Source organism: Chinchilla lanigera, unplaced genomic scaffold, assembly GCF_000276665.1.
Source record: "Chinchilla lanigera isolate Chin_1 unplaced genomic scaffold, ChiLan1.0 scaffold00052, whole genome shotgun sequence".
Lineage (NCBI taxonomy): Eukaryota > Metazoa > Chordata > Mammalia > Rodentia > Chinchillidae > Chinchilla > Chinchilla lanigera.
In genome coordinates this window covers 4,544,854-4,560,962 of record NW_004955453.1, presented here as the reverse complement: position 1 = coordinate 4,560,962, position 16,109 = coordinate 4,544,854, and the positions used below count along the sequence as shown (strand labels likewise).

Below are 16,109 nucleotides of genomic sequence, written 5' to 3'. Positions count from 1 at the left end.
GCAGGGTGGTGTCTTTTCTCCTGGCAGGCCAAGGTGCTGGGCTGGAAAGTGAGGGGCTCCACCGAGGGCCAAGGGCTCATGGCTCAGACTCACCCCACTTCCCAGGGTGCCTTCTCTGCCAGCCCCCCAGCCACACCTGTCAGCCACTGGTTCCCACCGAAATCCTGTCTCTCCTGGAGCCGCTGCTGCACCCAACCCAGCTCACCCTGGGCCCTGTCCTTCCTGAGCCATGCAGCATGGTGAGCGATGGGCACCCGCACGTTCCTGCAGCCCCTTGGGAAACTGACCGGGCTCACTGTCCCCCGCCAAGCCCAAGCTGCTGTGCTGGGGGTACATTAAGAAAGAACAATCACTGCTGATTATAACTGTGTACGATAGAATAATTCAGAGATGCCAAGAGATGAGAAAGAGGAGTAGCTAGGAATCCGTGCATATGTATTCTTAAGCATCTACCCAAGCAGTGGTTCTGAGAGTGTGATCCAAAGACCCTCGGGGTCCCCAAGACCATTCAGCAAGTCTCCAGGTGGGAAGTATGTTTGCAATATACTAATCATGACTCTTCTGTTCACTCTCCTTCTGTTAGCATGCAGTGGGACAACCCCGCCCCAGTGGCGACGGCATTGCTTTAAAGGTCAATGGGATATGTATAGTTTGGTGTTTTACATTTCTTCTGAATTTGAGTTTCATGTGTGGGAGGCCCTGGGAACTGAGGGCAGGACCTCCTGCGTGCTAGGCGAGCGCATACTGCTGGGCTACACCCAGCCCGCTCGCTCACACAGGGTCTGGCTCAATGGACCAGACTGGCCTTGAACTTGGGAGCCTCTGGCCTCCGTCTCCAGAGTAGCTGGGATTCCAGGTGCACCGCCACGCCCAGCTCTGAGATTTAACTTCTCATAGGAAATGCTGACAGTTGTGCTCCACAGAGGAAAAAGCTCTTTGCTTAAATGTTTAGGAATCGCTGTGCCTGGCACTTCCCCAGTAGGGACTACGGTCAAGGAAGAGAGAAGCACCAGGTGGCACACAGGCGAGGCGGCCTGCGCCAGAAGGCCTTGCCGAGGCAGTGGGCCCACACCCGCTCACCTCTGGCATGCAGATGGTCCTGTCACCTGCCAGAGCTCCGCCCTCTGCCAGCTCCAGGCCCTAGGTTTGGTCATGCTCATTTCCTGCCACCCTCCCGGGCTGTGATGAACGAATTAACGTGTGAAAGGACTAGGAAGACGAGGGCTCACCGTCAGATCCTGGGTGGCAGGAGTAGTTCTTGGGCATCTCTGTTTTCTGCCACAGAGCTTAACACAACGCCTCGCGCACCCGGGGGATGGGGAACACAGCAAAGGGGACATGCTTTGGTGGGTGCTGCTCAGGTGCGCAGCAAGTCTAGAAGCTCGACTTCCCCGGACCCCCTCCTCCAGATTCACATGGGAGCTTAAGGTGCTGGCTGACAAGAGTCCAAACCACCTTCCTCTCTCGCTCTGGTCCAAGCCAAATTCCCCCCCCCACCCCCCGTCTCTTCCAAGGCCTCTTCCGCCTGCCCGTCCCCTCGACCAGTGCCCTAGGCTGGCGGCCACACCTCAGCGAGACCTTCGTCCTTCTCGCCTTGTCTGTCCTCAAGGCTGCTGTCCCCAAGATATGCTGTCCCCAAGATCTGAGCCAAAGTATGCTGGCCTGGGAGCTGGGCACTAGGGGCCCATACAGCCCCCCAAGACCTGATGGGTAGGAGGACAGGCCGGCAGAAGGCCGTGCACTGTCCCTGCCTTACACGTGGGCCAGCAGCAGAGACAAAGCCCGGTTCGAATTGGGGGCCGCGGTCCGCAGCCCAGCCTGCACGAAGGACAGCGAGGAAAGGTCCAGGCAGGTGCGGCACCGAGGGAGGCCACAGCTGTCTGGATCGTCCCAGTGCTCATGGTGCTGTGCGGGGACAGTCTTGCCTGGAAGCTGAGCCTCCGGCCCCAACGCTGTGGATCGCCTCCCCACCCCACTCCTCCCCATGGCCTCCTGCAGTGGCCCAGCGGGCAGCGAGGCAAGACCTGCCTTCTAGCGGCAGCATGCACCACCTGGGGCGCCCGGGTAGCTTTCACAAGAAGGAAAGGCGGAGGGTTATTTAGCAATAGTACAGGCAGGCAGACAGGGGTGGGCCCTTGAGAGGGCAGTGCAGGAGACAACTGTGGCTAGGCTCACTGAAGGCCAGGCCTGAAGAAAAGAGGAACGACTCCGCTGGCACACTTCCCCTGGGGACGAAGGGCCGCAGACTGATATTCTAAACAGCACCAACCGCCTTGGGTGGGGACCAAACCTCCGTAACCCGCCCCTCCCAGGAGTTCTTGTCCCTCCCACGTGTCCCACATGCACTTGCTCCTCCATTTGATCCCCATTTAATCAATATTACCTGAGGGACTACACTTGTTGCGATCTTATTGGTTCGCCATAGTTTTGTCCCACCTCACATTGCCACTATAGTTGTATTATTTTTTGTTTTTTAGTTTTTTGAGGCAGGATCTCGACATGTAGTCCAGGCTGCACTCTCGATCCTCCTGCCTCAGCCTCCAGAGTGCTGGAATTACAGGTGTGCACCGCCACACCCTGTTTATACTTGTACTCTTATTAGTTGACTATAGTTTTGTCCCACCTTGAACCTGCCTCACCTCATGACTCTGCTCAATAAAGCACCCGTGAGAAGCGACGCCATTGGGCAACCCACTTTCCAGACCCACTTCTGCCTCTCCTAGAAGCTTTTTTCTTTCAATAAACTCTTCCTACTCTTAACCACTGCTGTTTGTGGAATTCGTTCCTCAGTTTTAGGGAACACGAAATCGGCGCTTCCGATATCTAGCAGGTTGGGAGTTACAATATTTCCCTTAATTATTTGGAGGTCGGTATATCATCCCTATATCACACGTCCTATGACAGGGGTAAGGAAGGAGGCAGGATGAACTCTGAGCTCAGGACCAGGGCGAGCACCTAGCACGGGCCCTGCAGGTCTTCGCTGCGCCAAGGACCGGTGGGAGGAGAAGGCCTGGGAGCTGCTAGAGCCGAGGCTCTCCATGGGCTTGGAGACCTCGTCGTGACGCCGAGCAGCGGTGTTGCAGTGTGGAGCTGGGCTGGAGCGGACCGTGCAGAGGGAGTGGGCTGGCGGGGGACCCGGTCCTTGAGAGATGCGCGAAGGAACGAGGGAGCGAATGAATGGGTGGATGGATGTGAGCGCGCCGGCGGCGGGGCGCGCAGTCGGCCTCCTGCGGGCCCGGGGGCGCGCGCGCTGTGGGCGCCAGGGCCCCCCGGGGGCGGGGCGGGCTGGGGGTGGGGCTAGAGGCCTGGAAGCGCCCGGGATCCAAACTTCCGGTGCCTGCAGCGCGCGGATCGCCACGGCTCCGAGAGGCTGCAGCGGCGGAGCTGCAGGGCGGACGCGCGGCCGGCGCAGCCATGGTGAAGATCAGCTTCCAGCCCGCCGTGGCCGGCGTCAAGGCCGACAAGGCATCGGCGTCCGCGTCCGCCCCGGCCCCGGCGCCCGCCCCGGCCGCGGAGATCCTGCTGACGCCAGCCAGGGTGAGCGGGGCCGCGGCTCAGGCGGGGGGCGAGGGCATCGGGACGGCCCGGGGCGCACGGGGACGTGGGGAGCCTGGAGCCGCGAGCAGAGCCGGGAAGGGAGGCTGTGATGGGTGAGACGTCCATCCCCAAGTGGGGACCAGGCTTGGGTTCTGTCCTACAGCGTCTGCCCAGAGCAGAAGGTCTTTGGTCCCGGCTCCTTCCGTGGGAAAGCGCGCAAGCTCTCCTCCCAGAGTGGAGGGGCCCGGGGGCGCCCGGCTGCAGAACCTGGGGCCGGGGGCCGGTGCGCGCTCGTGCGGGAACGCCGCTCGGGGTTCGCGTCTGGTTCCAATCAATGGGGAGGGACGGCGAGTGCAGTCCCCAGGTGGGGGATGGGAGGCGGCTTGGACGCCGCTTCCCCAAACTAGGGCGGTGGGACCCGATTGGCCGGAGAACTGGTGGGGGAGGGAGACTAGTGCCAACGACGGGAGAGGGGTTATTAAGATTTCCTCCCGAAGTGGGGAGGGTGTGCTGCTCTTCCTCCCTGGAACTGGCAGGCTAGAAAGTGATGAAATGGAAATAAACCAGGACAGGACCGGCCGCGCCTCCGTGGAGCCGGGGGCCCGGGCCAGGCGCTTTTGTCCTCCGCACCCCTTCTGCGGCCTCCTCCCGGCCCGCCCCCTCCTCCCCGGGAGGGGACCCCGAGGCGCCCGCGGCCGGCTTTGTGGGGGCGCGTCTCAGTGTGCCCCTCCTGCGCTCAGAGCCAGGGGATGGGAGACATTTCCGCCGTGGAAAACTGGCTGCGCGGCATGGAGTGTGACACGGAGGGGCCCCTGGGGACAGGACTGGGGCGACCGTCTTGTGCAGGCACATCCACTACCACCCCCTACAGGCAGGTCTCAGGTCAAGTTCAGTGGCTCTGATTCCAGCCTGCCCGGAGGTACGCAGGGGCCTGCTGTGGATCCCCCGGCCGTGGAAGAGCTGGAGAGGGGCCTCCGAGGTGGGGGAGACCCTGGGTGACGAACCCCATTGCCCTGAGCAGCGCTCCCACCACCTGTGACAGTCACTGCCGCAGCCAGCGTCTACCTAGACAAGATTCCAGCGACCACCCTCACCCCAAGCCTGGATGGGGAGGTGCGCTCCACATAGAAGACGGTGGTTTGCAGCTTTGAAAGTTTGCCATGGGCTCTTCAGCCCTTGATCGCTTTACGAAGGGAGCCAGCCTCCTCTCTTCTATCCTCCTTCGGAGGAGGCGGGGCCCGGACCCGTGAGAGCGCAGGTCTCTCCCCAGCCGCCTCAGGCAGGAGCAGGCACCCGGCTAAGAGTGGGAATCTTGCCCCTACTGCTGAGAGCCGCGCGGTTTGGGCAGGAGGGAGGACCAAGCCAGACAGTGGGGCCTGTAATTCCAGCTCCATCAGCAGGTCCTCGACTATTTCCTGTCGCCTTGACCTGAGGATTTTAGTGTATGAAATAAACTAGCAATATACAGATTAGCAGGAGGAAGAGCTGCTAACTTTTTAGCATGTATAAGCACGGAAGCATACACAAAGTGAGACTCCGAGGAGAACTGGTTAAAACCAGACTCAAAGGTTGGGGCTTTTACTAAGAGCCCCCAGGCAGTACATGGTCACCTCCTCGGGCCCGGTGTCAGGCCGCAGTGTTGTCCTAGACAGCTGGGGTGGAGGGCTGGAGAAAGGCTGTTTTCATCCCTGTACCCGCTGTTCCCTTCGGGCTGAGATTCTGTATGCATGCAAATCTCCCACAAAGGGACAGCTTTTCAAAGGCAGTCCTCGCCTGAGGCCCCTCTGAATAGCCATTTGGAAATATGCTGTAGCGGCCTCTTTGGGGGTGGTCTGTTTTGATCTCCCTTGCCCACTTGGCCTGGGCAGTAACTGGCATCCAGCCTCCGACTTTTATTGGCCTCTGAAGCGGGGCAGCCTCTCTTGCCCTAGCCCAGCATGAAATGGAAATACCAGCATCTTCGTGGGAGCCAGCTGAGTGCCTCCCCCACACCGCTAATGAGCAGTGCGGAGCCTGAGCCCCGCGGTCAGAAGGAGGAGTTGGGGTCCCGCTCCTTGGCCACAGAAGTGTGTGCTGGGTGCTCGAGCAGCTTGCCCAGGCCCTGAGCTGGTGCAAAGCAGCCTGCGGGTGTCTCACCTTGGCTTTGCCCATCGCCACTGGACCAGGACACTCGGACACTTTGCTCCCTGGTGCTGCTCCTGTGCCCAGCCCCGCGCCTGGCCTCCCCTCCTGCCCCAGCGTGAGCAGGCGGGGAGCCCGTTTCACAACTGTAGCTCAGGACAGTGCCAGCCGTTGCTGGGCACCGAGAGATGGGCTGGGTGGGGGACAGTGAGAGGCGCCGGAACCTGCTTGGGCAGGGCAGGGCAGGGCAGGGCGTTGGGATTTTGTCTCATACTCTTGGTGAGGCACAGGACAGCTTCTCGGGTCTCTTCTGGCCGGTGGTGACTCTAAAACACTTGAAGTCTGAACTGGACTCGATGCTAAGGTGTCTCAAACACGATCCCTAGAAGGACCACGCGAGGGGCCGAGGAAGGAGCCAGAACTCTTGGGCAGCCACGACCCAGCTACTGAGCAAACCCTGGAACGAGGGGGATTTTGTCCCCAGCCCTGAGGCTGAGAAGAAGTGCCTGGTGGGGCGGCGGTGGAGGCCCAGCTGGGTCTTCAGCCGCGTGGTGTTTGGACCCTGAGATAGTGCCGAGCCCACGCCCTCACTCCTTCCCTGGGAGGCCCAGGGCAGCCCTGCCCCACAGCCGGATCCCCTCCCCACGTTCCACCTGCATGTGTGTGTACCCGCATATGCACAGGCGGGTGTGGGCATGCACAGACTCACAGGTGGGGGCTGCAAGCGGAGAGAGACGTGCTACCTACAGTCGTCTCAGCTCTGTACTTTTCTCCTTGACATTTGCCTTTGATTAATGGGCCCTGCATGACCCCCTCCCCCAGCCTGCATACCTGCGGATCCGATTTCACTTTCCCAGCCTGGCCTGGCCTCGGGCCCTTGGCCGGAGGCTCGGTTAGCGGAGGGAGGGCGGATCTGGCCACCTCTGACGCCTGTTCCAGGCCCCAGGTTTCAGAGTCTCCCCAGGGCAGGGCAGGGCAGGGCAGGGGCTCTCCAGGCCTGGCCAGGGGATTTTCGGCTTCTCTGATCCCTGCTTGGTTCAAGGTTGCCCTCCTCCATCTGACAGGACGGGTTTTTCCTAGTACTTGTGTTGAAATCACAGGGGCACCTCTGCCTCCGCCGCCAGGCTCCAGGCTCCGGGCTGTCTGTCATTCCCAAGAGTGACAGCTCTGGAGACAGCCTGCTGGTCAGGGACGGAAGACAGTGCGCGTGCAGAGAGCGAATGCTGCCCACAGGGCTCGAGTGGGGCACAGGAGTGGGACCCACTCGTGGTGAACCCCCAGCCCTGTCAGCACATGGCCACAGATGCAAGTGACGTCAGTGCTGCTGGGCCTCCGGGCTGTGTGCGCAGGGGCACTGGGCATCTGATCACCTGTCACTCCCAGCGGGACGCCTGTCCCAGACACACTGATGGGCACCCCGCTCCCAGCTGGAGCCTGCAGCCAAGGAAAGAAAACGAGACAGCGGCGTTGGCGGTAGGGGATGAGACCACTCCGACCCCAGGCGGCCCGCAGGTGTAGTTTAGTCCGCTTGTGGCTAATGTGGACATTGCTCTGCAGGGACAGCAGCTGGTGGGGGGAAGCTCTCCAGCGGAGGGGTCTGCCAAGTTCACCCTCAGTTGGTGGCTTCCTCTCCAGTTTGCCCCCGGCTTTGCTAAATCCTTTCAGAAAGCCAGACATGGTGGCTCACCCCTGTAATCCCAGCACTGGGGAGGCTGAAGCAGGAGGATCGTTGCGAGTTCAAGGCCTGCCTGGGCTACAAAGTGAGCTCACGGCCAGCCTGAACTGCATAGTGAGACCCTGTCTCAAAAAGACAAAAAGAAAAAATCCTTGCAGAAGCCCCGTCGTGGACCCCAGTGAAGCCTCTTCAGGTCCCCAAACGTCTGGCTCACATGCCCAACACGAGTGTGCAAGGAGGCGCTTTGCTCCAAGAGCCCGTTGCCTTGGAAACACTATGCAGATTTTCTTTCTAACCGGAAGCCCCAAAATGCCTGACTGTTGCTAACTGCTCCCCTGGGGAGCAGCATTTCCTGGGGCCGCCTGGCAGCTCCCTGTTGCCTGGCAGTCCTCAGACCCTGCTCCCCGCGGCTCACAGCTGTGGCAGGTCACCGCCAGCAGCCAGGGCCTGGGAAGGACGAGCGTCGTAGGGCTTTGCATTTGAGCCTTGACCTTGGTGGTAGCATTGGGTCCAGCAGGCAGAGGCAGCACTGGGCCTTTTGCCCCCAGACAGGGACACTCGAGGTTTCCTCTCACACCTTCCCTTCACTGCCAGCCCCGCTGCCCCATCCTGGGGCTTCTCAGGACCCTGCAGCCACAGGGGCACAGGCTGGTAGGTAGCAGGGGGGCCTAGCCCTGGTGGGTACAGCAGGCCGCAAGAGAGCCCTGTGTCAGCGAAGACAACTTCACGCGTTCTTCTTCCATCTGAAAGTTTTGATCATCTTAGTCTCTGAGGTGAACTGACAGGAAATAGACGGGCACGAAAAACAAGGGAAGTTCATTACCTGCTCAGGCCCGGGAGCCACGTACATAGTTTAGTACCCAAAGAAAGGGCCGCAAGAGCTGAAGCTTGAACAGTATCGTGAGCCACAGAAAGAAATAGTGGCTGCCGGGATGTGGCCGCCTCACTGCAGGGATCAACGGTTGTCTCCACCGCAGGTCTCCCTAGTGGCAGCCCCCGGGGACACCCTGCCGTGAGCTGTCCCTGGAAGCTCGTCCCGGCTGGTATGGGATCTGAGGGGGCATCGGTCTGCATCCTCGCTTACCTTCCTGATGCAGACGTGGGTGGATGGCTTCTTCCAGAGGGCAGCTCTCCTGGCTGTGCCCTCATCTGCGGAAGTCTGCAGTTTCTCCGAATAACCCCCTGGAAGCATGCCAAAGATGTACACCGGGAGAGGGATATTTTGATGTCCGTCGTCAGCCCTGGCCATGAGAGGATGTAGAGGGGTGAGGTGGGGGATCCCCGGCCCTCGCAGAGAGGGGTCCCGACCGCCCTTCCCAGCCACACCCGGCCAGGGCCACCGAAGCGCCACCTCCTCCCCCACCTCCCTTCTGGGCTTCAGTGATCACTCCGGACCCAGCGGGAGCTCAGAGGCGCCATGAGGAGGCCGCCCCGTCCATCCGGGCATTTTCCCAAGCTGGCCTCTCGGTTTTCTAACATGCAGCAACAGTAGCACAGCCCCAGGGCAGCCTCAACATCTGTCTGTGGGGCCTCCCTAAAAAGGAGAGGCCTGCGATGGAGCTGCTATTTTTATCGGGTACTTTATCCTCTGCAAAGGCCGGCAGGTTCTTTGTCTCTTTTAATCCCAGCAAAACCTCTGCTGGGGTGGGAAGTAGGGAGGGGAGGCTGCGGTGCCCTGCTGGGCCCCCAGACTCTAACTAACTTCGGGCTTTGGAGGGCACTGTGCCCCCAGGCACATGTGGGCCCCTGGCAGGTCTGGCTTGGCCACCTTAAACTCTGCTGGAGACCCCTGGGGGGCAGAAGGGCCACACCGCCGGCGCTGGCTTTGCAGGAGGCCCTGGTGGCTTGCTCCTGCGAGACGCTGGCAGAGCCTGGCCGAGGGTCCCCTGTCGCTCACCGTGGGGGCCAGGAGCTCAGTCTGACATGGCCGTTTCCCATTTGGGGAAATTGAGGCCCAGTAAGTGCTGAGTGGCAGAGCCAGAGTGAGACTCTCCAGGCTCCTGAGCTGGAGCCCCTGCGCTTCCCCACAGCTGCCTCAGTCTCGAGGTTTGCACATGTAGGGACCGTACATGGGCCCCAAGGAGGGTGGTGTGGTGGGCACCCTGGGCAGAGAGCTTTGTAGATTCCTGGAAGTCTGCTCACCCCTGCTGGGCACCACGGAGAAGGGGCTGGGCACAGTGGGCAGCGTCTGTGCCCAGTCCCTCCAGGCCCCAACGTTGCAGCCATTGCTCCGGCTGTGGGGCAGGTCTTGCCACCCCCCAGCTCCAAAGCCTTCGCTGGCTGGGCCCCCACCTGCTGGGCGCACCCTGACTCCTGTGGACTCCTTGGTCTGCTCTGAGCCCTGAAGCCACGTGGAGGGAAGCACAGGGTCGAGCTGACGTAACGAGGGCTGAGGAGACGGGTCCCGGGATCGCGTCCAGGCTGCTGTTCCCAGCTTGGAGGAGGCTCGGTCCTTCCCGATGATACGGCTGTCTGTCCTTCCGTCCTTCCAACCCCCCGGGCCCCACCGGAGGGTGGTCTCCCTTAGGGAAGGGGGGATTTCAGGGGACGGGCCTGCAGCCTAGGGCACCTGGCTGACCCGGCCCTGCTGTCCGCAGGAGGAGCGGCCCCCCTTCCACCGCCCCAAGAAGGGGGGCTCTGTGGGCGGCGTGTGCTACCTCTCGATGGGCATGGTCGTGCTGCTCATGGGCCTCGTCTTCGCCTCCGTCTACATCTACAGATACTTCTTCCTGGCTCAGGTAACTGACCGACGCGGCGGCTGTGAGGTCCCTCTCACACCGCCACTCGGGGGCGTCCTTGCAAAAGACTCAGGCCCCCCAGAAACTGGCGCCCTGTGGTCCCCTCCAGAGCTGGGGCCCTGTGCCTCCGAGTCCTGTGTGCCGGTGGCCTGACTGCGCCCCGCGTGGACGCTTGGGTTACAGACCCAGAGAGGCAGAAGGGCTGCTGAGCAGGAGGGTGGGCTGCCGGGGTGGCCGCCTTACCCCTGCTCCCAAGCCCTGGGGCTGAGGCAGGGCCGCCTAGACCCGGGGAGAGAGTGTCACCACATCTGGGAACTGAAGGGTAAGCGGGGAATCTCCTGGTGACCAAAGGAGGGACTTGCCGGCCACTGCTGACCCAAGTGACTACTCACTCCAAAGCATTTAACTGTCTGTTGTCACCCAGCTTTTCCATGATGGAAATTACTGAGGTGGTGTGTCCCTGGGGCTTTCCCCAGAGACCTCAGCTGGGCACCTCCCACGCCCTCAGGGCTTCCCCTCCGCTTCCCAAGCGTCCTGCTTCCCCTCTGGGGGGCTGTCCTGCCTCTTTCTGTCGTGGCCCTGGGACCTCCAGCTCCTCCCTGTATCGACTCTTCCCAGCCCCCCGCACACACTCTGGGGGCTCCTCAACCCGACTCCCGGGCCGAGTGGCCCTCAGAGCTTCCCCTGGGCAGCTGGGGAGAGCTCGGCAGCCACCGCAGGGCCAGCCCTGTCCCCTGGGCCCGTAGAGTCAGCCTTCCTCCAGGGAGAGCGGCACGGGACCCAGGCGGAGCCGGTGCCGGGACAGGCAGGCGCGGAGGTGGCTCTGGAGCCCGGCCTGTGGCCTCTGCACGCCCTGCCGCGCCCGTGCGACCCCTGGTGCCCGGCTGGGCCGGCCCGTGCGGCTCGGGTTTGCCTGGGGGCCCCTCCGTGGAGGGCATGGGGTGGTCGTCATCTTCCGGCTGAGGCCAGGAAGGACCTTAGGCGCCACATGCTTCAGCCGGGGACACTGCGGCTGAGAACATCCTCCGCCCGGAACACCCTCTCCGTCTGCGCGGCCACGAATCGCCTTCTCCACGCCTCGCTCGCCTGCTGTGGCTCCCACAGGCCTTCGGGCGAGAAGCGGACAGGTAGGCGGCGGTGGCCGCGCCGATCGGCCTCACCGTCTGTCTGTCTCTCCCTCTCGCCCTGTCCAGCTGGCCCGAGATAACTTCTTCCACTGCGGCGTGTTCTACGAGGACTCCCTGTCCCAGGTCCGCACTCGGATGGAGCTGGAGGAGGACGTGAAGATCTACCTCGAAGAAAACTACGAGCGCATCAGCGTCCCTCTGCCCCGGTTTGGCGATGGGGACCCTGCAGACATCATCCACGACTTCCAGCGGGTGAGGCCGCCCTCGGGCAGCCAGCAGCTGGCCAGGAGCCGGGCGGGGAGGTGGGAGCGGGTGCCGGGGTGTTTATTTCTCACCTGTGTGTAGTTGACGTCTGTGACTACGGATACTAGACTTCCGGAAACGCTGCTCTTATTACATAGGTGGTGCCACCCTCACTGGTGGGGGGTTTTCTCTGAAGGTGGGGGCCCTGGGCCTTGTGTCTGCTCGCCTGTGATGGCGGGGGGCACCCACTGTCAGGTGCCCCGCATGCACACTGGGTGGATTTTTGTGGCTTTCTGCATGGCACGGGCAGGCCGACGTCTGGGGCCTTGCCAGCAGCCTCGAAGGTTCCCTTCCCCCCAAGGTGCCTGTCCTCCTCTGCCACTGTTTTTGAGTCCACTGAAGCACAAGCCCAGCCCTCTCCCCCAAACTTGCTCCCCAGAGCCCAGTAGGGGTGGTGACACTAGCGGTTCACCCCATGTCCTGGGTGTCCTACGGGGGCCTGGGATGGAGCATCTCTCACCGACGTCCAGGCTGTGACGGGGACATCAGACCTCAGCTTTGACAAATCTCACAGGTGGAACATAACCATGTGCCCCAGACCTCACCCGGGGCTGCAGACCCACAGCGAGAGCCTTGATAGCAACCGAGGCATTGCACGGACAGGCGGGGTCCTCCTCCGCTGGGAAGCGGCCCCGCCTACAGACAGGCTGGGTTGAGCAGGTGTCCAGGAGATTGGAGGCCACCGCTCCTTGGAGCCCTGGGGCCCAGGGATGGTGCAGCGGGTTCCGGGGCTCTGCTGGCCAGAAAGCCTCTCGCAGCTCACCGTGGTCCGGCCCTGGCCTCCCATGGAGACTGAGTGTCCTCTCTGTGCAGGGTCTCACCGCCTACCACGACCTCTCCCTGGACAAGTGCTACATCATCGAGCTCAACACCACCGTTGTGCTGCCCCCGCGCAACTTCTGGGAGCTGCTCACGAACATGAAGGTGGGCGGGGCTCTGTCCTTGCCCCGGGAGAGCAGGCCCAGGCCTGGGGATGGGGACCTGGGCACGTCAGCAGGGCCTGCCCGAGTCCCCGGCTGAGAGGCGGGTGTGGGTGGGTGTTGGAAGCAGTGGCCAGGCCCTGGGTGCTGACCTGCGCTGTGACCGCTCCCTGTGCAGAGAGGGACCTACGTCCCGCAGACGTACATCACGCAGGAGGACATGGTGGTGAAGGAACCCATCAGTGACAAGGAGGCCCTAGGCTCCTTCATCTACCACCTGTGCAACGGGAAGGATACCTACCGGCTTCGGCGCCGAACCCCGCGGAGGCGTGAGTGCTGGCCCCGCCCTGGGCGCTGGGTCCCCACCGTCTAGCAGTGCCTGGTCCAGCTGTCCGAGAGCCCAAAGCTGCTTTGGTAACAACTCACGCTACTCCAGCACTTACAGCGTGCCAGGCGCTGCCTTACAGCCACCAACGATGGCCGATGGTGACAGTCATCATCACTGCCATTCTGGCTGTGCTTCGAAAGATGAGGAAACTGAGGCGTAGCGAGGTTAAGTAACAGCCCTAAGTCACACAGCGAGGAAGAGGCAGGTACAGGCAGTCTGACTGGGTTCTGGATGCTCATCTCTTCCCCTGTAGTGTGAATCCCACGTCACTTCCCGGGCTTCCCACCCTGCTAGCAAGGTCTTGAGGTCCCTGAGGTCCTTGGCAGGCTCAGAGGGAGACACCTTTCCAGGCCAGGACCCAGGGCTCACTGGGATGTTTTCTGTTTCCTCCCAGGAATCAACAAACGAGGGGCCCAGCAGTGCAATGCCATCCGCCACTTCGAGAACACCTTCGTGGTGGAGACCCTCATCTGCCAGGCAGTGTGAGCCCCGCCACCCTCTCCTCCGCCCCTCTGGCCGCTCTCTGGCCGCCCGCCCTCGCTTAGCTTGTACTGTGGACGCCTTCCCGTAGCTGTGACCTGTCCCCCCCTTTCCGGTCCTACCTGCCTGCCTGTACCAGGGCTGTGGCTGCTCCAGGCCCCGCCTCTGCTGACCTTGTGGCGTGTGGCGGAGGGGGGCGCCCCAAGACGGTTTCTGAGCCCCACTGTCTTCAAGTTGGACCCCTGTGTCCGGGCCGAGGTGCAGGATTAGAAGGCAGGGCGGGGGCATGGGGTTCAGAAGTCTGCGCAGGCAGGGAGGTCCACATGGCATTGGCCCTGGGTGGCACAGGTGCCCGGGCTGGGCGTGGGCGGAGGGTGGAGGGCGTGCCCGGGGTTGGACCCACCAGAGCACAAGGACCGTGGCTGTCCGGGGCCCCCGGGCCTCCCGTCAGTGCCTTCACCCCCCGCAGGAGCCAGGGTAGGGGTGAGAGGAGTCAGTCCAGCACGAGGTTCTCCGAGTGCAACCAAAGAACTGAGGGGCCGGCCCGCCCCTGGCTCCTGAGAGCACAGCGGGGTCCCCTCGGCAGGGAGGTTGCTTGTCCGTGGGCTGCAGCCCTACGGACAGGCGGGGTGTCGCTTCCCCAGCCCAGGCCTCTGGTAGCCGTGGAGGGCAGGGAGGCCGCCTGGTACCCGCACCCTGCCTCTCGCCCCTCCACAGGAGACTGCGACCTTTTCCTTTTCCTTTTCCTTCTCACTTTTGCATGTTTTTACTGAGGTTCCAGACGCTAACTGTCCTCGGCCCCAAGCCTGGGCGGGGCTCCGACCCCCGTCCCACTTGGGTGCTACCCAGAGAGGCAGCTTTTCAATGCTTTGTATATTTTCTCTATTAGATCTCTTTTCAGAAGTGTCTGTAGAAAATAAAAATCTTTTACTTCTGTCTGTGACGCCCATGTGGCAGGTCGGGGCGCCGGCGGGGCGGACGTCGCTGGGGACAAGAGGCAGGGAGAAGGCAGCGGACCTGGCACCTGGTCCCAAAAGAGGCCCAGGGGTCCCCTACGAGGTCTCCGGACCGCCTCTGAGCTAGTGGGGCTCAGGTTTCACAGGCGGGGAGGGGGAAGGGAGGAAAGTGTGCGGGACTGCAGCCTGGCCAAGGTCAAGCTGCTTTTAATGCCGTGAGCCGCAGCACGGAAGTCACAGCGCTCCTCCGTCCTTCAGCACAAGGACGGTGCCCGTGTCCTGATCTCCACGGCGCCTGGGCTGCGGGTACTGGTTCTTGGTGGAACTGGACCGCGGTTGGGCGTGGTGGCCTCAAGCTCACGCTCACAGCCTTCGTTCCAGCAGTAGGGAGGCTCAGGCAGGAGGATCCCTGTGAGTTTGAGGGCAGCCTGGGCTACACAGGTAAATGTGCAATCAATTCACATGCCAACAAGATTGGTTTTTTAACTTGGCACAGTCAGTTCTTGGGGAAAAGTAAATACAGGGACTAGCCGGGTGAGGTGAAGAGGTGCCCTTCAGGTGTCCTGCATGGTAAACTGCAGCAGGGAGGGTTGGGGGGGCGCGGGCAGGCGGCTCCGTGGTCAGGCACTCGCCCGGCAGGCATAAGGTCCCAGCGTCCATCCCCACGTGAGCATCACAAAGACTAAACAGCTTAGGGAAGGGGTTTAGAGTAGCAAAGGAAACGCTCAGCCGAGCGTGGTGGCACACCTATAATCCCAGCACTCGGGAGGCTGAGGCAGGAGGATCACTGTGAGTTCGAGGCCAACCTGGGCTGCAAAGTGAGCTCAAGGCCAGCCTGAACTGCATAGTGAGACCCTGTCTCAAAAAAAAGAAAAGGCAAAGGAAAAGCTCAATAGAGCAAAGTGGGAGCCCTGAAATTGCCTTAAATGACAGGGCTGTTCGACAGGATGCACGGTTAGAGTGGCATTTCAGCTTAGCGGCGCGTGCGGGCTATTGTTAATGGAACAGCTGACCAGCCTTTTTGACAAACCTGAATTCTACTTCCTTGTACAAAATGAGTGCCACATGGATGAAAAGTTTGAAATATGAAATGAAACCATAACAATATTTGAAGCTGAGCCAGCACTCAAGGCTGAGGCAGGAGGATCACTTGAACCCAGGAGTTCTTGGCCAGCCTGGCAAACAGCAAGACCCAGTCTCAAAAAAAAGTATTTGAAAGAAAGATGACTTAATCTTGGAGGAGAAATGGCCTTTTTTTTTTTTTTTTTTGTCTTTTTGAAACAGGGTTTCCTTGTGCAGTTCAGGCTGGCTTGAACTCACTTTGTGGCCCAGGCTGGCCTCAAACTCAGAGATCCTCCTGCCTCAGCCACCTCAGTGCTGAGATTACAGATGTGCACCACCATGCCCAGCAGCCTTTTTAAACATGATACTCACCAAGTTAGAATTTATAGTTGGGCATAGTGGCACACATCTGTAATCCCAGCACTCGGCAGGCTGAGGCAGGAAGATTGTTGCGAGTTCAAGACCAGCCTGGACTACAGAGTGAGCTCAAGGCCGGCCTGAACTGCACGGGGAGACTCGTTTCAAAAAGACAGAAAAAAAAAAAAAAAGCTAGAATTTATAGATGAAAAGTTAAAATTACAATATAGCAAAATGTGCCATGAGGCTAAAAAGTTTGTAAATGGGAAACTGGGGGAGATGATTTTCAGACATGACATTAGAAAGGCCATTTTCCTCCAAATGGAAAGTTTTTATAAATCATCATGAAAAATGAATAACCCAGTAGATCAGTGGGCAAAGACTATTAACAGACCGCAGAATATAAGAATAAGAAATAGAAGTGGACAGATAATTACACATGAAA

The 16,109-nt window shown here is 60.9% G+C and overlaps 1 protein-coding gene across 2 annotated transcripts; it reads left to right on the top strand.

Annotated features, from left to right (window-relative positions):
- The first annotated feature begins 3,313 nt into the window (after window positions 1-3,313).
- Window positions 3,314-14,227, top strand: Itm2c (integral membrane protein 2C). Of its 2 annotated transcripts, none has more exons than XM_005395409.2 (6): window positions 3,314-3,537; window positions 9,931-10,071; window positions 11,265-11,450; window positions 12,315-12,425; window positions 12,600-12,750; window positions 13,204-14,227. In XM_005395409.2, exons 1-6 carry the CDS (start codon window positions 3,415-3,417, stop codon window positions 13,293-13,295), a joined length of 804 nt encoding a protein of 267 aa, XP_005395466.1. In that variant the 5' UTR covers window positions 3,314-3,414; the 3' UTR covers window positions 13,296-14,227. The 2 variants fall into 2 exon arrangements, with proteins under 2 accessions (XP_005395466.1, XP_005395465.2); XM_005395408.2 differs by lacking the exon at window positions 3,314-3,537 and adding an exon at window positions 7,110-7,131.
- The last annotated feature ends 1,882 nt before the right edge of the window (window positions 14,228-16,109 follow it).

Bases quoted from the DNA above. Each gene is read 5' to 3' on its own strand.
- Itm2c (XM_005395409.2), top strand. From the start codon at position 3,415: ATGGTGAAGATCAGCTTCCAGCCCGCCGTGGCCGGCGTCAAGGCCGAC. The intron at 11,451-12,314 runs GTGAGGCCGCCC...CTCTCTGTGCAG, and splicing joins TCATCCACGACTTCCAGCGG to GGTCTCACCGCCTACCACGA. The intron at 12,751-13,203 runs GTGAGTGCTGGC...GTTTCCTCCCAG, and splicing joins GCGCCGAACCCCGCGGAGGC to GAATCAACAAACGAGGGGCC.